Here is a 26013-nt window from a genome sequence, read left to right as displayed (position 1 = left end):
TCTTCTTCTCTTATCTTTTAATCATGGTATGAAGATGAAGTGAGTTACTGTGTGAAGCTTTTGTCACAGTGTGTGTCACAAAGTAAGTGCTCAATAAATAATAGCTTATGGGTGTACAAAATGTTCTTTATTTCCAGTGAATTCATCAAAAGAAGAAATAACTTTAAAATTGCAACTTTAGAGGCACCCAAATGGATCAGGAAGTTCAGCATCTGATTCTTTATTGTGACTCAAGGCATGATCCCAGGATAGTGGGATCAAGCCCCATGCAGGGCTACACACTGACTGACAGCCTGCATAAGATTCTCTCTCTCTCTCTCCCTCTGTCCCTCTCCCCTGCTCCTGTGCTCTTTCTCTAACATAAAAAAAATTAAAAGACTGCAACTCTGTGAGTTAGGTTTAATATAAGGAATTTTTTTTCTGACAATGAATACTGCTAAATATAGAATTAATCCTGACAGACTATAAAATTTCTTCTCTGGAAATTTCTTAAAACTAGAATTTTTCTGAGATGTTCTGAGTGTAATGCTCTGTCAAAGTCAGAGCCATGGTACTATGAGATGTATAGAAAATAACTGGAAATGGGTCAGTTTATGAAGAAGGGTGACTTTCATGTCAAGGCATTTTGAATATGATAAGTTGCTTGAACATGAGTGAAGAATTAAAATTAGTATGGTGGCAAAAAAGAATTCCTATGTTATCCCTCTTGAATTCTTTACAATCAGTATATTTTCTGATTAGAACATTATCTTCTTAAGTCACAGTGTTCAAGAATTAATCTGGTATCTGATTTCCCACAGAAGGTCATGGGCACATAAACGTGTCTACTTTGCCAGTGGAAGATTTAAAGAATTCTGATGGGCTTAGTGCTGAAGTAGGGGACACAGCCCTGTCTCCATCAATCTTCATTCATGTCATAAGAGGCACTGATATTACAAGGACCTGACTTAACATATGGTTTTATTTTGTTATTGTTTTCTTTAGGTTTCATCTTGGAAAACAATTTCATACTTAGATTATGGAAGAACAAATAAAACAGAACAAGTAAAAAAAAAAAAGAATTCTGAAAGTGCTTTGTGAATTAGTGCATTTCTATGCTGAAAACTGTCCATTTGATAGGAAGTATGTGTGTCATAGCAAAAACTAATTCCTAAATAAGTTAGATAAGATAATGTTGGAAAGAATGCAGAACAATGTAAATATCTCATCTAATAACCCCACTCAAGCCTTTAAGGAATCTTTGATTGTTTTTTAATAAAATTAATAGATTGTTTATTTGATTTCCTTATGGTAGCAAGTACTTGTAAGAAAACAGTTTCCTTTATAAAGGGGTTTAATTCTCCTTGCAGATAAATCATAGGGTAGTAGGTGAGGTCAAACTGCTTTCATTTTCATGATTGACCCCACATAGTTTCCTTGCAAATGAGCCAATACTTCTAGTCTCATCCATACACCCGACAAATGATTGACCTAGGATCTCCTTGCCCTTCTGATATGGGCAAGCTTGGGGATTTACATTGTATCCCTCTCTGGCCTACACTTTCTATGTAATCCTATCATTTAGCTATTATTTTACCTGAAGTAACTATTACCCTACCATTCTCATTTCCTGGCTTCCACACAAGGTTCCCAGCACTTTGATGTATCTTTCACTTTTCACTTTCACTTTCATTTTTATGGACTTTCTCCTTCATCTCATATCTACTTCCCAAGGCCTAGTTGATTTTCATCACCCTTACATCTCTAAACCTTGAATGTATGACTATAAACACCCCCATCGCCACAAATGTTTGCTTATACCTCTTTCTCTCCTATAAGACTGTGAGTTCTGGGAGGAAAAGAGTGATGTTTATCCCCACTATGTCCTTGGCACATAGTAAGGACTCCATAGATAGGGTTGAATAAATGTATGAATTCTTGAATTAATTTCCAAACTAGAAGTGCCCACTTGACTCACCTTGCTTTGCACTTCCCCCTTGAATAACTTCATCACTCTCCCAGCTGTACCTTTATTCTAAAAGGTTCCCAAATTTTCATTGCTTCAATTTTCTCACTAATTTATACTCATATTTGTTCCCTTGTAGGTAAAATGTAATGCCTTGTAGGATGAATGGGCACAAAAAACACCAAAATAACAAGTGAAAATGAAGATGTTAATTTCTAGTTTTGCATGTTTAGTCCTGAATTCCCTTCTGAATTCCATACCCGTGTTTCTAGTTTTTGAAATTATTTCTGTATCTCATTGGTTCTCACAAATAATCACTATGCCTTTAGCAGAACTTCAAGGTGCCTTTTTTATTACCATGAAAGCACTCAAACACCATGGCCATGTTGTTCCTATGTTAATCTCCTACTCAGCATCGTGTAGTGAACTTTTAGTCATCTTCTTCCTGAAGCATAAACTCTGCATGATGTATGAAGCCCTCAAACTTAGCTAGAGAACAGCCAATCCAGATTCGTTTCCCTCTTTCCAACATGGCCTGTGCACTGGTCCTCCAGAGACCCTGTGCTTGCCCCTATCCACGGTTCTGCTTTGACCCTCTCAGAAAGCATAAGCCTCTAAGTTTTCTGACACTCTGCTCTTCTGCTCTTCCCCGTGCCTGAAAACTTACTGCTGCTGCTTCTTTTTTTTTTTTTGAAGTGGGAGAAGGGCAGAGAGAGAGACACATAGAATCCAAAGCAGGCTTCAGGCTCTGAGATGTCAGCACAGAGCCCAACTTGAGGCTAGAACCCATGAACCGTGAGATCGTGACCTGTAGTTCCACACACTTGGTGTTTAATTGTTCTCTAGTTGCTTAAAGGTACCAAATACAGAATTTGACCTGTTAGTTTTGTTTTTGCAAAACTTATATAACTCCTGGTAGAGATAAGGCCATAAACATCTTCTATACCTCTCTCAATTGCAATGAAGAACCTATTCCAGTAACAGATACATAATAATTACTTAGAAGAAATAACTTGGTGGTAATTGCATTATTTCTTCTAATTTTGTCTCTTCTGAAATTCAATTAATACCACCCTTCCATTTCTGTATTTGAAAAAAATGCTTCACTTTGTTCACCAAATTTACTAAGAATATTTTTTTCAATCTTTATTGGATCCCCCCCATACTAATTGTTCTCTCTGAATTATTCCTCTCACTCTTCTCCATGATATCTATTAGAAAGAATTCCTTCCTAGAAATACTTCTTTCTCTTCTTCAGCTTCTCACAGTAATTTCCCTTTCTTGCCACCGCAGCCAATCATCCTGTCTGGGATTGGTTCCTTTGTACCTATTCATTTTTAGACTGCTTCCTCATGTCAAAGTCCAGGATAGTTCTGGGGCACCTTGGTAGCTCCATCAGTTAAGCATCTAACTTCAGCTCAGGTTATGATCTTAGGGTTTGTGAATTCAAGTCCTGCATAGGGCTCTCAGCTGTCAGCACAGCCCACTTAGGATCCTCTGTCCCTTTCTCTCTCTGCCTCTCCCCTGCTCATGCTATCTCTCGGTCTCTCAAAAATAAACATTAAAATTTGTTTGTTTGTTTGTTTGTTTTAAATCCAGGATAGTTCTATAACCTCCATGACTTGTTTAATACTTCTATGTCATCCTTGTGTCTGCCCTAGAACTAAAAAACAACCTTTTCTTTTTTATTATAATAAGATCTCCTTTAGATATGCAAAACTAAAAATTTAGGGAAAGAGTCAAATGTCATTAAACAGGTCTTAGAGCAGGGCTTAGTTCATACCTTTTTGAAGGCTTTGATTGGACAAAAATCAGATATCAAATCTTGATATTATGTGATTTCCTGCTGGTAGATTCTCAGATTGACTTTTAATTTTAATGGAATTTACATCATGTAGTCTACAAAATATTTCACCAGCAGGAATTATCTAAGAATCGGAGATAATGCCCTTATTCAATTAAAAAGTCCCATGTCAGTGGGACACCTGGGTAGCCCAGTAGGTTGAACATCTGAATCTTGACTTTGGCTGAGGTCATGATCTCACAGTTTGTGAGATGGAGCCCTGCATCAGGCTCTGCATTACGCCTGCTTGGGATTCTCTCTCTCTCCCTCTCTCTCTCTCCCTCTGCCCCTCCCCTGTTCATGTGCCTTCTCCCTCTCTCTCTCTCTCTCCTCTCTCTCTCTCTCTCTCTTTTTCTCAAAATAAGTCATTTCTTTTAAGTCCCATGTCAGCTAGAAGAGCTTCCTGAACACTGTGGTACAGTGGATGATTCAAATATTGATTCTGGATTACAGAACCTTTTCACTTTGGTTTACTTCAGTTTGGTGCTAGAAGATGCTGAAAACTTTTCATTTAGTCTCTGAAGAACTCACAGAATCATAGATCCTAGCTGTGGCTGTGGCTTCTGAGATAGGCTTTGGAAATTAAGATGCCTTGCTTAAGGGCCTGAAACTGAACTTGGAGTTGTTGCTGTTTAAGTGTTTGCATAGCATAGCTAAGAGAGAGTGAGAAAAGTGACCAAGCATGTTACACTGGCAGCACCTCTGGAAAATGATATCCCCATTCAGTACAACGATTTCAATGGATTGACTGTGAAATAACTCCATGGGTAGGGTGAGGAAGGAAACTATTTATTGTATGGTTTATTATTAACATCATCCTTATGAAAACCTTGTCAGACATTTTTTTCTTTTAAACCCTGCTGCTTGCCATGAGGAAAGGTTACAGAATTGGATATGCCTTGTGTTCTGTTCCACTGTAGGAAACTCTTTTGGCCAACCACAGATTCCCCAGCACAGCAACAGGCAGTTTTAAAAGTAAAGAAGAGATAAGGTGCTCTCCTGGTTCGCGCAAATCTCTTGATTTCTCACTTAAGAACAGCTTAATTCTTATTTGAGTGATGATTTGTCTACTGATTGTGTTGTCATGAATAGAATTGCTTGGTTAAATGGTAACTCTACTTTTAACTTTTTGAGACACTGTTAGACCATTTTCCAACATGGCCACACAGTTTTAAATTCTCACCAGCGCTGTATTAGGGTCCAGATTCTTTCACGTTCTTGCCAACACTCTTTTAAAAAAAATTTTTTTACATTTATTTATTTATTTTCTTTCATAGTTTATTGTCAAGTTGGTTTCCATATAACACCCAGTGCTCACCCCAACAAGCCCTCCTCCATGCCCATCTCCCCCCTTCCCCTCTTAACATTTATTTATTTTTGAGACACAGAGTGAGACAGAGCGTGAGCAGGGCGGTGGGGGGGGGGGAGGGGCAGAGAGAGAAAGAGACAGAATCCAAAACAGCCTCCAGGCTCTGAGCAGGCCACCACAGAGCCCGATGTGGGCTCAAACCCACAAACCGTGAGATTATGACCTGAGCCAAAGTCAGACGCTCAACTGACTGAGCCACTCAGTTGCCCCAACACCCATTTTTATCTGAGATTTTGATTATAGCCATCCTAATGGGTATGCAATGATATCTCATTGTGGTTTTAATTTATATTTCCCTAAAGGCTAATGATATTAAGCAACTTTCATACACTTATTGACCATTTATATATTTTCTTAGATAAATGTCTATTCAGTCGGGCTGTAAAGTGAATGTCATGGGAGTATAAGGCACAGCATGACAACCAGAATAAATAATATTATATTACATATATGAAGGTTGCTAAGAGAGTCAAGTTGCTAAGTTCTCATCACAAGAAAAATAATATCTGTAACTATATATGATGATGGATGTTACCTAGACTTATTGCGGTGATTATTTCACAATATGTGCAAATAGAGAATCATTATTTTGTATACCTGAAATGAATATAATGATTGTCAGTTAAACCTCAATTTTTAAGAATGTCTATTCAGAAACTCTGCCATTTTTTTAAAAATGTTTTTAAATATTTTACTTATTTTTGAGAGAGAAAAAGAGAGACACAGACAGAGTATGAGTGGGGGATGGACAGAGAGAGATGGAGACACAGAATCTGAGGTGGGCTCCAGGCTCTATGCTGTCCAGAGCCTGACACAGGGCTCAAACTCATGAACCACAAGATCATGACCTGAGCCAAAGTCAGGTACTCAACCGACTAAGCCACCCAGGCACTACAACTTTTGCCCATTTTTAACTGGGAGTTCTTTTTGTTGTTGGGTTGAAGGAGTTCTTTATACACTCTAGATTCAAGTGTCTTCAGAAGATTTGCACATATTTTTCCCATTCCATGAGTTGTCTTTTTTACTTTCTCAGTAGAGCCCTTTGACACACAATTTTTTTTTAATTTTAATGAAGTCCAATTTATCTATTTTTTCTTTGGTTGGTTGTGCTTTTGGTGTAATATCTAAGGATGATACTGACAAATCCCTAGTAATGTAGACTTGCTTCAGTGTTTTCTTCTAGGAGTTTTATACATTTTAAGTTTTACCCTTATTTTGATCTATTTTGATTTAATCTTTGTATGTGGTATGAGGTAAGTCCCCAAATTCATTCGTATGTTTGTGGATATCCAGTTGTCCCTGCATCATTTGTTGAAAAGACTCTTCTTTCCACCATTTAATGACCTTGGCACCTTTTTGAAAATCAGTTGATCCTAGACATATGGATTTGTTTCTGGACTTTCCGTTCTAAGGCATAGATTTATATGTCTGTAATCTATGTCAGTACCACATTGTCTTTTTACTGTTGCTTTATAGTAAAATTTGACATTGGAATGTGTGGGACCTCTAGCTATGTTCTTTTTCAAAATTATTTTAGTTATTTTGGGTCCTTTGAATTCCCATCTGAATTTTAGGGTGAGCTTTTCAATTTCTACAAAGAAGCCAGCTGTGATTCTGATGGAGATTGCATTGAATCTCCAGATCAATTTGAGGTATATTGTCATCTTAACCATATTAAATTTTCTGATCAGTGAATATGAGATGATTTTTCATTTCTTAAGAACTTCTTTAACTGCTTTCAACAGCATTTTATAACTTGCAGAGTATAAGTTTTACAGTACTTTTGTCAAATTTACTCCTAAATATTTTATTCTTTTTGATGCAAATGAAAATGGAATTTTCTTTATTCCTCTTTCTGATTGTTTGTTGAAAGTCTATAGAAATGCAATTGATTTTTATATATTGGTCATGTATCTTATATCATGCCTCTTGGCTGAACTTGTTTCTCAGTTCTAATAACTTTTTATTTTTTTTAATGTTTTATTTATTTCTAGGAGAGAGAGAGAGAGACAGTGTGAGCAGGGGAGGGTCAGAGAGAGAGGGAGACACAGAATCTGAAGCAGGCTCCAGGCTCTGAGCTGGCATTCAGCACAGAGCCCGACGCGGGGCTTGAACCCACGAACCTCGAGATCATGACCTAAGCGAAAGTCGGACGCTTAACCAACTAAGCCACTCAGGCGCCCCTAATAACTTTTTTAAATGTATATTTATTTTCGATGGAGAGAGAGAGAGAGAGAGAGAGCATGAGCGATGGAGGGGCAAAGAAAGGGAGACACAGAATCCAAAGCAGGCTCCAGGCCCGGAGCTGTCAGTACAGAGCCCAATGTGGGGCTTGAACCCACAAACTACATTGGGATCATGATGTGAGCCCAAGTCAGAGGCTTAACCGACTGAGCCACCCAGGCGCCCTAACTCTAATAACTTTTTAATGGAGTCCTTAGGATTTTCTATATATAGTCCCTTTCATTTATAATCTTACCATAAGAAAGTAGTCTTGTGATTACATACACCCCTTGAAGCATGTGACAGTCATTTGCTGTAAGGTTTTGATGTCAAGATCTCTTGGAGTTCTGAATCAAAAGAACATCTTTGGAAATACAGTGGCCATTTACCTCTCAACTGTGAAGAGTTAAAAAAAAAAAAAAAACAAAGGCCAAACTAGGCTGACCCTCTTGTGTAGATCTGCAGCCACACTGTGCCTGTCAAATCAAATAACACATTCGATCTCTTATATATTTTGAATACTCAGACACCCAGAAATTTTTTAGAACCTCTTTCTCACTCTAATTAAAATCTTAACTGCTCTGTCAGTAGGAAAGAATGAGATCCGACATCCTGAAAACCATAAAAATCTGTTTAAATGTTAGTGAGACTTCCTGTCTCAAACTGATATGCATGAAATCCCATATAATAATGCATTGACAAATATGTGGATTTGTTTTCTCATGAGTGTTATCTAATTTGGAGCATGTTAACGACCACAGCCAACTGATGACAATTTTTTAAATAATTAATGAAAAGTTAAAAGTTCCGAACTCTGTTTAAAGCCACATCATGCTTCACCTTCAGTCTAAAGACAAGTGAGAAATCTGAAAGGTGCTGATCTGACTGTCCAGTCTCATTATGTCCAAATTAGACACAATGCCTGCCTCCCACTAGAAATGGAATGGAGTGACGGTGGCAGCCTCGGAGGTTTTCTCGTTACTATTAGCAGAAGGGTGATCTCTGTGCAGGTAAAAGGAGCATATCTTAGGGGAATTGACGTGCTTTTGAATGACCTTCAAATATCAGTCCTCATAATTATTTAGCAGTGTATGTTAGCTGTTCATCAAACGTATACAGCTAATGGATTTTGGGACCCAGATGATAATGAGCATTAGTCTTCGATGCTTTGATCCTGTGTATATAGACACAGGCAAAAAAGAGCAAGCAAGAGTGAGAGAGTGAGAGAGGGCAAAAGAGAGACAGAGAGAGAACAAGGAAAGAAAAAAGAAACCTCCTTTGAAACTTAAAAATCCCAAACTTCAAAGCTAATAATCATTGTGCTGACTTGCTCTCATCACCAGGAAACTTGCCATAAGTGGTTTCATTATATCAGCATTTAGAAGCTCATTCCATGTGGCTACTTCCAGCTCACACACTGTAGCTACTTCTGCGTACATTTATTACTTACATTTACTTAAATAGGGAGGAAATGTAGTCGCATTGACAAATGTGAAACTTCCTTAAAGTGAAAGACAATCAGAGAGTTATGTTCTCACATGAGTAAAGGGAATCATGATTAGTTTATAAGAACTTTTTTTCAGACCAGATAGTTTACAGTAGAAGGGGTATGAGCACAAATAAACAGAAAAAAAAAAAAAAAAAAAAAAAAAACGTTTATCACACTACCCAGCAAACATACCCAGTGAGGAAACTGATGAGATCTCAGCGTTGACTCCCTGTCCGCTTAGTCCAGGAGAGAACTGACCCGCCACTGCCAGCTCCCCTCTTCTCTTTGGTTTCATAAGGAATTGTCAGCAAGAAAGAAAGCTCTTATCCTAGCTTTGCCCTAGGACCAGGGCAAATAATTTAATAATTTTTCCGAGTTACTCCTGGGTATAAGCTCAAGCTTTTGAACGAAGTGGGTCATTTTTAATGTTTGATTGTTTTCATCATCGCTTGCCTTTCAGCCTTTTTCATTCTTTAGACTGCCAAGGAGCCGCATTTCCACTTAGCAATCAGAAGTGTGGGAAAAGAGCACACATGGTCCAATTTCCAGGGAGTCTTGTACCAGTTAGTCATCAAATGAAAGTATTATTTTTCTTAATATTTCTGATGGTGTTAATTCCCACAATTAAGGTAAATTTAGTTTGTGGGATGTCACCAGATAGTAAAGTCTCATAAGCAGTGTCTTCCAGTTTCTTCTAGGACACCCCTAGAAAGTTGAAATAACAGGAATAATTTAACATTTAAGTTGAGATTTTGGAAAAATACTGCATATTTGTTTTTGAAATGGATATGCAAATTATACTCTGTGTGAAATCCTCTGTTCCGCATCATTATATCTTACATGTTACTAATATGAGCATATATGTATATACCTCAGTGAATTCTCACCTAAACTAACTTAAATGAAATTGACATTTGATGTTAAGTAATGTATTGTTTTATGTAGGTAAAACATTTTGTGCATTTCTTTCCTGACATTTTATTTGTTCTTGTTAGACAAAAATTAAGTATTCTGTCATAGGTGGATAACACTTAGAAACAGACGCCAAATCTGCACTCTAGTTACAAATTTGATAGTAAGTGTCTTCTAGAGGTAGCTGCTTTGATGAGTCTACTTCTGGAACTGAGATAGTGGACTCATCCTCAGCTTGCAAAAGTAATGTTTGCCTTCCAGGAAGGCAACTGTCCAGTAATCTAAAGTACATTAAATGGCTCAGTTACAAGTTTTCAGTAGTAGAAATAGAACACAGCCTTGTCCTATGTTAATAAAATTGGCATTTTTCTCTCACAAAATTCTTTCTCTCCCTTCTCTCTCTCTCTCTCTCTCTCTCTCTCTCTCTCTCTCTCTCTCTCTCTCGGCAATAAGTGTTGTGATTCAGAAGGAACTTTTACTACCTACATCAGAGGCAAAAAAGTGACTTGAGGATACCCTCGGGGCAGAAACTTCTACAACCTAACCAATTAAGTCATGTTGCAGAGAGAGAAACTAAGTAAAAGCACTGAGTTGCTTTGCTTGATTTCCCGTGTTTGCTTTCCTTTTGTCTCGTTTCCTTGGTTCTGGATTTGCCTTTGCCTCTGAACTTCTGACTGTGTGCATTGGTGTGTCCTCTTATGATCATTCATTTTTGGACCAAGCCTGGAGTTACATTATTGTTACTGGCCCAGATTTTATATCTGTCTCATTTCATTCCACTTTGCTATAGTTTAGAACATATCATTTGACCTGTAAATAATTCCTGACTATGGCTTTAAAAACTGAAAGTAGATCAATGGAGACACTGAAAATTTTAACATTTTGACTGCTTTCTCAGTGTAAAAGTGGTCTGTGTTTAGCTTAAAATCTGCATTTTTTCCCCCTGTGGGCTCTGGTTTTTCTGTGGGAAAGCTCTGTGCCTACAATTTATTATTGAGGAGAAAACCTGTTGCTTTTATCGGCTATTCCTTGGTTTACTTTTTTTCCAAAAGGATCTTTTTTTAAATGTTTATTTATTTATTTTGAGAGAGAGAGAGAGAGAGAGAGAAGCACAAGCAGGGAGAGGAGGGTGAGAGAGGGGAGAGTGAGAATCCCCAACAGGCTCCATGGTGTCAGCACAGAGCCCAACACAGGGCTCAATCCCATAAACTGTGAGATTGTGACCTGAGCTGAAATCAGGAGTCAGAAGTTTAACCAACTAAGCCACCCAGGTGCCCCCGAAAGATCTTCTTTTTAATGAACTTCGTTTAAATGAACTTCTGCTTTCAGCTTTTGAATACCATCTTAGATGCTTCCTCAAGGCTGCCTGCTCTCCCCAGCCTCCTGTGTTCACTGGCAGTCTTTGATGCCACCCTGGGAGGCAATGAACTTCATGTGCCCTTTGCTTTGTACTCTAGTTTTTTAGCTCCTGCTTTGATGCTGTTTGGTTGCCTGGACCACTTTGCTTCTATCTTAAAGCAGGTTGACACATAAGCAACCAGAAACTTAATACTGTTTTACTTGCTATGGATTTGCTGTGTTTGGAAATCAATTCCATGGAACCGATCCATGGTCTATTAATTAGTATTCTCTGAGTAAGAGAGTTCTCGGATCAAATGGTTTCCACATCATGATTTACTTGTGGGGACTTTTAATAAATACTGTAATTTATATTTATATATTTAAATATACTAAATGATCAGAGAAGTCTTGCAGAAACAAGACCTGTCAGATGAATTGTACTTGTTTTCTAAATGCAGTTGTCCTTGCACCCTTTTTTCTGTAGAACACCTGCTCACATCTCAAGGGTCACCAGTTTTTGATAGAAGACATTTTGGGAAATTATGTTCTTTGAATGTGTACCATAAGTTAACAGTCTTTCTGATTCACATCTCCAACAATAAGCTTTTAGGGGCGCCTGGATGGCTCAGCCAGTTAAGTGGCCAACGTCAGCTCACGTCATGATCTCATAGTTTGTGGGTTTGAGACCCGCATCAGGCTCTGTGCTGACAGCTCAGAGCCTGGAGCCTGCTTCAGATTCTGTGTCTCCCCCTCTCTCTCTGCCCCTTCCCTGCGTGTGCTCACTCTCTTTGTCTCTCTCTCAAAAATAAATAAATAAACACTAAAAAAATAAGTTTTTAAAAGGTTAATTCTGACTTAAACAACGGTCACCACGTTTATATTATTTTAGATAGAAGATGTATAATGTCAAAGGATTATCTAATTAAAACCAGGCATGTAGTGAATAAAAAAATATTTGACAGGAAGTTATAAATGTCTTAGGAATCAAACGCACTTAGTAGTATGAACTAATTCCATTACTACTATGCATTATCTTTGATTTTCCTATTCTTTTTGTCTGGCTTGGGTTTCTGTATAAAACTGATGCTAGGACATTCTACAGTATTTTTAAAAAGTATAAGATGTCCTGGCCCTAATATTTTGAGTTTGATATATAGAAAGGGCAAAGTTTGGATCAGTTAACTTACCATTTTTGGTATAGACTGAGAGTTAATTCTAAGAGTTTCAAGATACAGTAAGATAATTCTATAGTGTGGATACTTTACTATATTATTAGATTTTTGAAGAGGGCAAAATAATATTCATGTTAAACAATCATGATTTAAGAGGTCTTAGATATTTACCTTTTAGAATAGAGTTAAAATAAATATTTTTCCTTTCTTTTTCTCATCTTGAAATAAAACAATTTGCCATATGTATTTTTATAAATGAATTATTTTGATTCTCACCTTAAACGAAACTCAATGCCAGTTAACTATTTCTTTTCAACTCAGTTAAATGAAACCTAATGGTGCTATCTTTTTCAATATTTTTTTAAATTTGCAGTGCTCGAAAAGTTCCTACATATAAAAGAAAATAGATGACCTTAGGGATTATAGAATTTATTCAAATAAGTAAAATAATTATTTTATTGAGTATCGGATAGATGGATGGAAATTGCATCTGCAAATGAATTAAATAATTGATACTATGATATAAAGTCAGGTTTAACTAGAGTTTCTATGTGAAAAGTTCTATAACTTTAGAACTGTGAAAAGTTCTAAAGTTTCTATTAAGTCTTTATTGATTTAATAATAATAAGGAATTGTCTTTTCAACCTACCAGCATCTTCTGAAACCGTTCTTTGCTTTATTATCTCAGACATGTTTGCATTTTAAAACAGGGAAACCAGTTACCTATGAAATCTTGCCATCATTTTTCTTTATAAGCCCTTTGGTCTGGGCATCTTTTGAGAGGTTAATTCCACCCAACATGTAGACTACCATTGCTGCTTGGAGTAGCAGAGTTACTCATTCAATTATATTTCTTTGCCCTGCTGTGGTTGGCTGATCACTCTTAGTAGTTTAAAGGAACAGTAATTTTTGCCTCAGAGTCTTTGAGGCAAAGTCGAAGTACGTCACGACACAGGAAACTAAGGCAACAGAATGATATTCCAGCTGTAATAACAAATGCAAGTGCTCTCCCTTGGAGGGAAACGAATTGGCATGCTGCCCACGTTCACACTTGCATTCCTTTGAAGTGAATGGGACCGCTCAGAAGGACTCAGACACAGTTTCTCTGTCTGTCTTTCCCTGTGTTGCTTTAAGCCAAATCCATAGGTGAGATGAATCAGCTGTTCTGGACAACAGCTATACCCAAAGGTCTGCTTCAGTGAGCCGTTTTTAATGTGCTGCTTGGGAAGGATGGAAGAAAAAGAGCACGTTATTTCTTAACAAGAACTTGAAATGCCATTCACTTAACAAGCATCATTGATACATGCTATGTAACTGGTACTTTGAGTCTTATGCTTTTAAAACTTGTTAGGGGGGCAGATAGTGCAGGAATGGGGTGGAGGAACTTATGTTCCTATAGTTATTTTTAGATTTGACTTTACTGACCTTGCCAGCCTAGACAATTAAGGACAAAAACCTATTCTCACGTCCACCTTACTCTTTTCAGTCAGATAAAAGTCATTTTCCCTCTCTTTTTCAAGTAGCTCCTATAGGGATTTGGCCTAGTTACCTCAGCAGCAATTTTAGATTTAGAGTGACAAAAATTGTTATGTCTGATTTGGCCATTTTTCCCATGACTAATTTTTCTTGTTTTAGAAAGCTATCACACACTCAGAGAGACTAATGGCTCTATTCATTTTAAACAATTGCTTGCTACATCTGGATTTAGTCAGGTGAGGATCTGAACCACGAGAGCTCTGGAGTCCCCATTGTGTAATATATCACAGACTCAGAAACAGGACCCGCGGCTGCTGCCATGATGGACTATCAATATTTTAGCTTCTTCCTCTCTGCCGCATTTTATATTCCTGCTGAATTAGCTTAGGTATTCTCTAATTCTGCCTCCGTCTTTGAGCCACTTGTACTCAATTGCAGAAAGCATCATTTGATTCGCATTGAATTTATTTTAGCCAGTTGTTTTGTTAACTACCCAAGTACCAACTTAACAAACTCTCTGATGTTTCCAGAATATTTTATTGTGATGTGTTAAATTATGATGAACATATTCCTTGCACATTGGGCCTGGTGATGAACAACGTAAATGTTCAGCCTTTCTTTGTTAATCAAAAAACAAATGTAAGAGTCTCTCAAACCTCGTTAGCACCCCTGCTAGCACGTGTAGTATCTTTGTGAGAATTAGTAAAAGGACAGACAGATTGCAAGAGGTATCCACTGTGAATAGAGTAAGTAGAAAACAAAAAGTTGCCTCTTCCTCCGGGAGACTTTGGCCACTTTGACCAGCTGAGTGGGAGCTGATATTGGCCTCTGTTCACTCTGAGCCCATCTGACCTAACGATCACGCAGTCTCGGCAGCCCTCACACGTTACAGCATTCCATCTTGCTTCTGTCTCTTCGAATCTTCATACCCTAGAGTTTTTCTTGTTTTGTTGTTTAATCTGATAGGAGTGAATCCGTTTTGATGGTAACCATATGTGAGAAGGATGGTCTGAGAACTAGTGTTTGATTTCAGGTTGAACAAAGTGAAAAGACCTTGGTGACATTTCAATACAGTTTCCCTTGCCAGCATGCAGTGCTAAGTACATTGCAGGCTTTTCACTGAAGGGAAAACTCATTTCCCAGATTGTAGTCCAAAGAATCCATTGGAAAGGTCTGTTCATTTTAAAGAATTTATCGTAACTTATTATCAAATGATTGCTTCTATACATCCATAAGCCATAAAAGTACTCGTCTGATAATAAAGTTAATATATATGAATTTTTCTGGTATGTCTTATTTCATATTATACATGGATAGTACTGAAATTGAGTAACTATTAATTCTATTGCCTTAAAGTATCAGAAGCTGCTACTTTACCATGAAAAAAGGATTATATCCTTCTATCTCACCCCACCCACCCATAGACTGGACAGGAATGAATCATTAAACTTAGAGCGTTTTTTTTTTTACTCTCTTCTTATTTTAGGTGATGTTTTCCACATCACTGCTCCCAATAAATTTACCTTTGAGGAGGCTGAAGAAGAGTGTGAAAACCAGGACGCCCGGCTGGCGACAGTGGGGGAACTCCAAGCGGCTTGGAGGAATGGCTTTGACCAGTGCGATTATGGGTGGCTGTCCGACGCCAGCGTTCGCCACCCTGTGACTGTGGCCAGGGCCCAGTGTGGAGGTGGTTTACTTGGGGTGAGAACCCTGTATCGTTTTGAGAACCAGACAGGCTTCCCTTCCCCTGATAGCAGATTTGATGCCTACTGCTTTAAACGTAAGTGTTTGCTACCTTTTTAAAAATTACAGATTTTTTAAAAATACTTCGAAGACATGCATTGATGTTCAACTAGCGATGGGAATGGATTCCATGTCTTGCTGTGTGTGCACAGAACGGAAACAGTTCGGTGACTTCCGAAGGCAAATAAATGGAACAGCAGCGATATGGTTAAAACAGCAGGAAGTTTGACAAATGCTTTTTTCGAGGTGATAAGGAAATGTCAGGTTAAAGTCCTAACCGTGCTTCCATTGCACCTAGAAACACAGAACACATTTCTGATTAGTTTTTTTAAAATATTAATTGCAGTCCTTAAGTGTAATTAGATGGTTAGTGTTATATCGTTGAGGTAAACTATAGCTGAGTTGAATCCTCCAATCCTGCTTCTTTTGTCTTTGTTTGGTATGTGTTTCTTTGAAATGGCGGAGAATTGAAATTTCATAATTGCAGGTGAGTACTTGGAACGGAGATGGATAACCATAACATTCAATTAATACCTAACAAGGAACCATGCAATAAATAAAAATGTCCATTTATTTTATTTCAGGTCATGGAAATATGTGCTTTCTAGTTATTAATCCTTTAGCATCGTATTGAAGTACAGTATATATTGTTTGCAAGGTATAACTCAGTTCCGTTTGCTACTTAAAATTGATCTTAAGAAATACTTCTCCATATTCATGATATAATTATCTAAAATTTTCAGATGTCCTTAAGTTACTTTAGCGGTAGTAGCCACATGGTATAGTATCATGCTTGTAGAATGTGCTTGATCAAACAAGCAAGTAATCCAGAGTTTCCTTTTGACTTTTACTGGTCTATATTGTGATGGCAAAACAAAAATTTCCTAGAATTTGGGGTAAGTATATTCAAAGTGAAACCATGTCCTATTGAAATATAAGGAAAGGTTTTTACTAAGTTTCCAATATATCTTGTTTTAGCAATATGTAACTGAAACGAATAGAAAATATGCTAGCTTGTTATGTAATTGGTTTCTAAAGTGAAACACACAGACATTCTTTGTCACCCAAAAAGTCGTTCTAGGATGTCTGAATCATCGCAGAATAGACATTAGTGCGATGGTAAGGCACTGACATGCTGCTGATGCCCTGCTAAGGTGCCTCTGCCCAGAACGCCTCCCACTAACTCCATTTTCTGAGTGTGAAAGTCATGTTTTGTGTATCTGTGTGATACAAGCTGGCTATACAAAGCGATTGAGAATACTAACTTTTGTTCCTGAACTCTGAAACAACAGAGAAGGTCTTCCTTAGTTATTTTCAGGGCAGGAAAAAAAACAATAATAAGGAAAGCCTATCTCTAAAAATAGAAAGATAATACATTTTTTTAAGCCACAGTCTCTTAACAGTGACTTTCAAGCAGTTTAAACCCTCAAATCAGTTTTACATTAAGTGACTATGATTAAGAACTGAAATCAGATTGCTGTTGGGATGTTTAATTAGGGAAGAAGTGAAATTATCTGACTTGACTATCTTGTTAGGTTGTATTTTCTCTTGCTTTATAAAACTGGCAAGAGAAGATTTTTAAACAACCTTTTTTTTTTCTCCCTGAAGATAAAACTTAAACCAAAGCCTGTCTGTAGCCACAAAAAATTCATCCTGATGTGGTTTAAAATATCTATTTAAATGAGGAATTCACATGAATGTATGAAATAATACCCTTATATTCAAATGCAATAATCAGCTACCAAAAATCTATATAAAATCTGAGAAAAGTTTGAAAATTTATGTCCAGTTTTTTTTTTCTTCTAATTCCTTTGAATTTATATAACTTGGAAATATATAACTTCCAAATAACATGATTCAAATTTTGGGTTTTTTCCCAAACCAAAGGCTAATCTAATCTAATCTAAGGGTTAGATTCTTGTTTATTTTTTCCCTAAAACCTACTATATTCAAACTTGATTCATCAGATAAGAGATTTAGAAGGCTTAGTCATAACATAAAAATCTTTCCTAATCTTTTTAAAACTACATGCTATGCCAACAGCTTCCCCAAATTTCTAAATCTTTTTTCAAGGATTCTTTTAATGTATATTTTTTAAAGAATGTAAAAAATACTCTCAAAATGACTTGACTGCTGTTCACTTTTCCCACACAGTTGGGTGGTGACTAAGTTCGTAGGGTAAAGTTTGTAAGAGCTGTGACCTTAGCAACAATTCCAAAAGTGATTCCAGAGATGTGTAGCTGTTTGGTCAAGCAGAGGAATTTAGAAGTATAACCATATTTTTCTTGTTTGCTTTTTACTAATATACATGGTGTTTTTAAGCCACTTCCTGGTGAATGAACAATACTAAAACCTCACCTTGCTATAATTCTTTTTTCCTTTGAACATCACTGAATAGAAGGTTAACAATGGCTGATGACAAACATAATTAGAATCTATTCATGTTGAGTAGATTAAAAACACTGCAAATTAATAGATTCACAAAATAAAATTTTCCTGTGTATTTCCCTGTGACAATTAAACTAAATTGTGCACTTTTGATTTTTCTTTGACCTCAGAGTTAAGCAAGTTCTGTGAAAGTTAGAGACTTAAGACTTTGACAAATCACCCATATACCCCCAAATTTGAGTGAATCAAAGCCATTCAAGACTCATGATAATCTCTCATGTAAATATTATTAATGATCTCTAAGCCAGGGAGATACAGTACATTTCCTAGAAAACCCATTCTAATATCCTATTACCATCCTCCTCAGATAGTTTTTCTAATTACCTGAATTCGTTGCATTGGGCATGGAGCCCATTTTTCCTTTTTAAGTTGATGACCAAAATCTAAATAATGGCCCTTTCTATTATTGAACACAATTGTTCATTCATCCTTCAGCATCTTCCTCAATGGAAACAATTTCCTTGTTTTGAAATCTTAATTTCTAAGCTTCTGGTCATCTATGTGATCTTGCTTTGAACCTTCATTATTTTTTATATCCCTCTGTTTGATTAAGCAAGGGAGCTGGAAATTATGGTTTGGAGAAAGCAAAATAAGTTCTCACTACTTCATATGCTACTTTTTTACTTATTTGTTCACTTTTAAAAGTGCCCTACCCTTCTAATCTATAGGGTGCTTCTTATTTTCTTTTTTTTTTTTTTTTTTTTTTTGTGCCCTCAATTGTTATCTGTTTTGGGGCACCCAACTAATCCTTCCCTAAATGGCATTTTAAGTATCTTTTCTGTTTATTGAATTTCAATCTGTTAGCATTCAATCACTCACTCAGAAANCTCTCTGTCTGTCTTTCCCTGTGTTGCTTTAAGCCAAATCCATAGGTGAGATGAATCAGCTGTTCTGGACAACAGCTATACCCAAAGGTCTGCTTCAGTGAGCCGTTTTTAATGTGCTGCTTGGGAAGGATGGAAGAAAAAGAGCACGTTATTTCTTAACAAGAACTTGAAATGCCATTCACTTAACAAGCATCATTGATACATGCTATGTAACTGGTACTTTGAGTCTTATGCTTTTAAAACTTGTTAGGGGGGCAGATAGTGCAGGAATGGGGTGGAGGAACTTATGTTCCTATAGTTATTTTTAGATTTGACATTACTGACCTTGCCAGCCTAGACAATTAAGGACAAAAACCTATTCTCACGTCCACCTTACTCTTTTCAGTCAGATAAAAGTCATTTTCCCTCTCTTTTTCAAGTAGCTCCTATAGGGATTTGGCCTAGTTACCTCAGCAGCAATTTTAGATTTAGAGTGACAAAAATTGTTATGTCTGATTTGGCCATTTTTCCCATGACTAATTTTTCTTGTTTTAGAAAGCTATCACACACTCAGAGAGACTAATGGCTCTATTCATTTTAAACAATTGCTTGCTACATCTGGATTTAGTCAGGTGAGGATCTGAACCACGAGAGCTCTGGAGTCCCCATTGTGTAATATATCACAGACTCAGAAACAGGACCCGCGGCTGCTGCCATGATGGACTATCAATATTTTAGCTTCTTCCTCTCTGCCGCATTTTATATTCCTGCTGAATTAGCTTAGGTATTCTCTAATTCTGCCTCCGTCTTTGAGCCACTTGTACTCAATTGCAGAAAGCATCATTTGATTCGCATTGAATTTATTTTAGCCAGTTGTTTTGTTAACTACCCAAGTACCAACTTAACAAACTCTCTGATGTTTCCAGAATATTTTATTGTGATGTGTTAAATTATGATGAACATATTCCTTGCACATTGGGCCTGGTGATGAACAACGTAAATGTTCAGCCTTTCTTTGTTAATCAAAAAACAAATGTAAGAGTCTCTCAAACCTCGTTAGCACCCCTGCTAGCACGTGTAGTATCTTTGTGAGAATTAGTAAAAGGACAGACAGATTGCAAGAGGTATCCACTGTGAATAGAGTAAGTAGAAAACAAAAAGTTGCCTCTTCCTCCGGGAGACTTTGGCCACTTTGACCAGCTGAGTGGGAGCTGATATTGGCCTCTGTTCACTCTGAGCCCATCTGACCTAACGATCACGCAGTCTCGGCAGCCCTCACACGTTACAGCATTCCATCTTGCTTCTGTCTCTTCGAATCTTCATACCCTAGAATTTTTCTTGTTTTGTTGTTTAATCTGATAGGAGTGAATCCGTTTTGATGGTAACCATATGTGAGAAGGATGGTCTGAGAACTAGTGTTTGATTTCAGGTTGAACAAAGTGAAAAGACCTTGGTGACATTTCAATACAGTTTCCCTTGCCAGCATGCAGTGCTAAGTACATTGCAGGCTTTTCACTGAAGGGAAAACTCATTTCCCAGATTGTAGTCCAAAGAATCCATTGGAAAGGTCTGTTCATTTTAAAGAATTTATCGTAACTTATTATCAAATGATTGCTTCTATACATCCATAAGCCATAAAAGTACTCGTCTGATAATAAAGTTAATATATATGAATTTTTCTGGTATGTCTTATTTCATATTATACATGGATAGTACTGAAATTGAGTAACTATTAATTCTATTGCCTTAAAGTATCAGAAGCTGCTACTTTACCATGAAAAAAGGATTATATCCTTCTATCTCACCCCACCCACCCATAGACTGGACAGGAATGAATCATTAAACTTAGAGCGTTTTTTTTTTTACTCTCTTCTTATTTTAGGTGATGTTTTCCACATCACTGCTCCCAATAAATTTACCTTTGAGGAGGCTGAAGAAGAGTGTGAAAACCAGGACGCCCGGCTGGCGACAGTGGGGGAACTCCAAGCGGCTTGGAGGAATGGCTTTGACCAGTGCGATTATGGGTGGCTGTCCGACGCCAGCGTTCGCCACCCTGTGACTGTGGCCAGGGCCCAGTGTGGAGGTGGTTTACTTGGGGTGAGAACCCTGTATCGTTTTGAGAACCAGACAGGCTTCCCTTCCCCTGATAGCAGATTTGATGCCTACTGCTTTAAACGTAAGTGTTTGCTACCTTTTTAAAAATTACAGATTTTTTAAAAATACTTCGAAGACATGCATTGATGTTCAACTAGCGATGGGAATGGATTCCATGTCTTGCTGTGTGTGCACAGAACGGAAACAGTTCGGTGACTTCCGAAGGCAAATAAATGGAACAGCAGCGATATGGTTAAAACAGCAGGAAGTTTGACAAATGCTTTTTTCGAGGTGATAAGGAAATGTCAGGTTAAAGTCCTAACCGTGCTTCCATTGCACCTAGAAACACAGAACACATTTCTGATTAGTTTTTTTAAAATATTAATTGCAGTCCTTAAGTGTAATTAGATGGTTAGTGTTATATCGTTGAGGTAAACTATAGCTGAGTTGAATCCTCCAATCCTGCTTCTTTTGTCTTTGTTTGGTATGTGTTTCTTTGAAATGGCGGAGAATTGAAATTTCATAATTGCAGGTGAGTACTTGGAACGGAGATGGATAACCATAACATTCAATTAATACCTAACAAGGAACCATGCAATAAATAAAAATGTCCATTTATTTTATTTCAGGTCATGGAAATATGTGCTTTCTAGTTATTAATCCTTTAGCATCGTATTGAAGTACAGTATATATTGTTTGCAAGGTATAACTCAGTTCCGTTTGCTACTTAAAATTGATCTTAAGAAATACTTCTCCATATTCATGATATAATTATCTAAAATTTTCAGATGTCCTTAAGTTACTTTAGCGGTAGTAGCCACATGGTATAGTATCATGCTTGTAGAATGTGCTTGATCAAACAAGCAAGTAATCCAGAGTTTCCTTTTGACTTTTACTGGTCTATATTGTGATGGCAAAACAAAAATTTCCTAGAATTTGGGGTAAGTATATTCAAAGTGAAACCATGTCCTATTGAAATATAAGGAAAGGTTTTTACTAAGTTTCCAATATATCTTGTTTTAGCAATATGTAACTGAAACGAATAGAAAATATGCTAGCTTGTTATGTAATTGGTTTCTAAAGTGAAACACACAGACATTCTTTGTCACCCAAAAAGTCGTTCTAGGATGTCTGAATCATCGCAGAATAGACATTAGTGCGATGGTAAGGCACTGACATGCTGCTGATGCCCTGCTAAGGTGCCTCTGCCCAGAACGCCTCCCACTAACTCCATTTTCTGAGTGTGAAAGTCATGTTTTGTGTATCTGTGTGATACAAGCTGGCTATACAAAGCGATTGAGAATACTAACTTTTGTTCCTGAACTCTGAAACAACAGAGAAGGTCTTCCTTAGTTATTTTCAGGGCAGGAAAAAAAACAATAATAAGGAAAGCCTATCTCTAAAAATAGAAAGATAATACATTTTTTTAAGCCACAGTCTCTTAACAGTGACTTTCAAGCAGTTTAAACCCTCAAATCAGTTTTACATTAAGTGACTATGATTAAGAACTGAAATCAGATTGCTGTTGGGATGTTTAATTAGGGAAGAAGTGAAATTATCTGACTTGACTATCTTGTTAGGTTGTATTTTCTCTTGCTTTATAAAACTGGCAAGAGAAGATTTTTAAACAACCTTTTTTTTTTCTCCCTGAAGATAAAACTTAAACCAAAGCCTGTCTGTAGCCACAAAAAATTCATCCTGATGTGGTTTAAAATATCTATTTAAATGAGGAATTCACATGAATGTATGAAATAATACCCTTATATTCAAATGCAATAATCAGCTACCAAAAATCTATATAAAATCTGAGAAAAGTTTGAAAATTTATGTCCAGTTTTTTTTTTCTTCTAATTCCTTTGAATTTATATAACTTGGAAATATATAACTTCCAAATAACATGATTCAAATTTTGGGTTTTTTCCCAAACCAAAGGCTAATCTAATCTAATCTAAGGGTTAGATTCTTGTTTATTTTTTCCCTAAAACCTACTATATTCAAACTTGATTCATCAGATAAGAGATTTAGAAGGCTTAGTCATAACATAAAAATCTTTCCTAATCTTTTTAAAACTACATGCTATGCCAACAGCTTCCCCAAATTTCTAAATCTTTTTTCAAGGATTCTTTTAATGTATATTTTTTAAAGAATGTAAAAAATACTCTCAAAATGACTTGACTGCTGTTCACTTTTCCCACACAGTTGGGTGGTGACTAAGTTCGTAGGGTAAAGTTTGTAAGAGCTGTGACCTTAGCAACAATTCCAAAAGTGATTCCAGAGATGTGTAGCTGTTTGGTCAAGCAGAGGAATTTAGAAGTATAACCATATTTTTCTTGTTTGCTTTTTACTAATATACATGGTGTTTTTAAGCCACTTCCTGGTGAATGAACAATACTAAAACCTCACCTTGCTATAATTCTTTTTTCCTTTGAACATCACTGAATAGAAGGTTAACAATGGCTGATGACAAACATAATTAGAATCTATTCATGTTGAGTAGATTAAAAACACTGCAAATTAATAGATTCACAAAATAAAATTTTCCTGTGTATTTCCCTGTGACAATTAAACTAAATTGTGCACTTTTGATTTTTCTTTGACCTCAGAGTTAAGCAAGTTCTGTGAAAGTTAGAGACTTAAGACTTTGACAAATCACCCATATACCCCCAAATTTGAGTGAATCAAAGCCATTCAAGACTCATGATAATCTCTCATGTAAATATTATTAATGATCTCTAAGCCAGGGAGATACAGTACATTTCCTAGAAAACCCATTCTAATATCCTATTACCATCCTCCTCAGATAGTTTTTCTAATTACCTGAATTCGTTGCATTGGGCATGGAGCCCATTTTTCCTTTTTAAGTTGATGACCAAAATCTAAATAATGGCCCTTTCTATTATTGAACACAATTGTTCATTCATCCTTCAGCATCTTCCTCAATGGAAACAATTTCCTTGTTTTGAAATCTTAATTTCTAAGCTTCTGGTCATCTATGTGATCTTGCTTTGAACCTTCATTATTTTTTATATCCCTCTGTTTGATTAAGCAAGGGAGCTGGAAATTATGGTTTGGTGGAAGCAAAATAAGTTCTCACTACTTCATATGCTACTTTTTTACTTATTTGTTCACTTTTAAAAGTGCCCTACCCTTCTAATCTATAGGGTGCTGCTTATTTTTTTTTTTTTTTTTTTTTTTTTTTTGTGCCCTCAATTGTAATCTGATCAGGGGCACCCAACTAATCCTTCCCTAAATGGCATTTTAAGTATCTTTTCTGTTTATTGAATTTCAATCTGTTAGCATTCAATCACTCACTCAGAAAACTTTTTAAAAATAGTTTGAATTCTAATACCACTGTTCCAACCTTTACTCTTTAACAGTAAACTTGGAATCAGCTTATTGAATATGCACTGTATTTGTGAATTCTCATAGTTATAGTTATTGACATGTAAAACATTTTCATATAGAAGAACCAAGTTGAAATTAGTAATGTTAAGATAAGGTACGCAGTATGGGTGTGTGTTAAATTGACTATCATGACGCTCATAGGGGCCTTATGTTTTATTGGGAAAATCTGCCTCATTGTCTTATAAGAGAAGCACAAAGAAGATCGTCCCTAGAACATAAAATATATAAGTACAGTGATTCAAAACATCTGTATGGGAGACAGCTGCAAAGGTTGGAAGGGAGCTTTTGTGGGAGAAGAAGTACGCTGATTTCTGTTGGCTTCCTCATTAATGAAGTTGAAGGGACACTGGTAGTTTTCCAATTCAAAAATCTCTCCATGTGGATTCTTCTGAAGGACACTTTTGGAATAATTTGGAGTTGCATTTTCACCTTTATCATAGTCATCATTATTATAGCAGCATTTAATCTAAAGATACCTCTTTGCAGATATTTGTGGTTTTTGAAATTATTTCCTCTTCTTGAAATGGTTGAAACAAATGGCACAGATCATCAGATACTCTGAGTTAGGATGGAAATCAGCTGTTAAGTTTACGAAAAAGCCACTCAACCCCAAAGGAAGTCTGAGGTTTTCCATTCCAAATAGCTGAATTAATTAATTTAATTATAAACAGACTTTTAAACAGAGCTCTAAAACTATTGAAAACCCTTGTTTGTGAACACAAAGTCACAGAAATCCTGGCTTTGTAAAGGAGATTCTCCAAGTCCTATTGCTGACACTTTACCATGCTCCATGACTGGAGGAAGGCAATGCCAGATGGTACAGTAATGGTCGGCAATGACGTACAGTTTAGATTTTAAAATATGAGTCCTTCACTTTGAAAACACTATAGAAGCATTTTGATAGCATTGTAGAAAGTTGCTAGCACAGAACTTGGTTTCAGACATAGGATAACCTGATCCACAGGCCTTCTGTTTGGCCGTAACGCCTTATCATGTCCTTTTAAGTGTTTCATCAACCATGAAAATACTCTGAGAAAAAGCAAAATCAGCTCTCTTGCTGTTATTGACAATAATGTGATTAATTTTTCTCTAATATGCAGTGTGATTACTGTTTATGTGATGTTTCCATGGGAGCCTTTTCTGTATGTACATTTTACTGCTTCCCAGAAGAAAGCTGTTATAAGACAAACATGATATTTGGCAGCGAAATGAGGTAACAGTCATGGAATTTCAGAGGACAGAGAATTGGATTAAAAATTCTCAGAGATTGGCTCCTTAAGTTGTTCATGTCAATCAAAATAGACTAAAGCTTCTTCCAGGAAATGAATATAGAAAAGGCTTTACTTTAAAAAAAAAAATTTTAAGGGAGAAAAAGATTATTCAGTATGTTTTTGAAGAATCCAGTTATTTTTTGTTTACTTTTCTTCCAACACAAAAGGGTAAATAGTAACAGACTTTGAAGAATATTTCATTGTTACCATGCTGTAAATGACCACCAAGTTTTCATGATAAAAGTAGTGAACCTGAGCTTTAGAATGGTCTGGGGAATGACCACAGCTAATAACAGCTCATACCAAACAGAAATAAAGAACATATTACAACTCAAATCTGATTTACAACAAAGTCACATCATTTGATACTCAAGTTTTTTAATAGACTTTGGTTTTTGGAGTACTTTTAGGTTTCACAGTGAAATTCAGTGGAAACTGCAGAGGTTTCCTATTGACCCTCTACTCCCTCTCGTGTG

The 26013-nt window shown here is 36.6% G+C and overlaps 1 protein-coding gene across 1 annotated transcript in view; it reads left to right on the top strand.

Annotated features, from left to right (window-relative positions):
- The window catches only part of VCAN (versican), a 114314-nt gene that overhangs the window by 22972 nt on the left and 65329 nt on the right, over nt 1–26013 (top strand). Inside the window, exon 6 of the mRNA XM_039241042.1 lies at nt 15257–15550. Coding sequence (XP_039096973.1) covers nt 15257–15550 — 294 coding nt within the window. The remainder of the gene's footprint in view (nt 1–15256; nt 15551–26013) is intronic.

This window comes from Hyaena hyaena, unplaced genomic scaffold, assembly GCF_003009895.1.
Source record: "Hyaena hyaena isolate Hyena2069 unplaced genomic scaffold, ASM300989v1 scaffold_188, whole genome shotgun sequence".
Taxonomy (NCBI): Eukaryota; Metazoa; Chordata; class Mammalia; order Carnivora; family Hyaenidae; genus Hyaena; species Hyaena hyaena.
The sequence above is the reverse complement of the archived record's forward strand: the minus strand, read 5'-3'. Positions and strand labels throughout refer to the sequence as shown.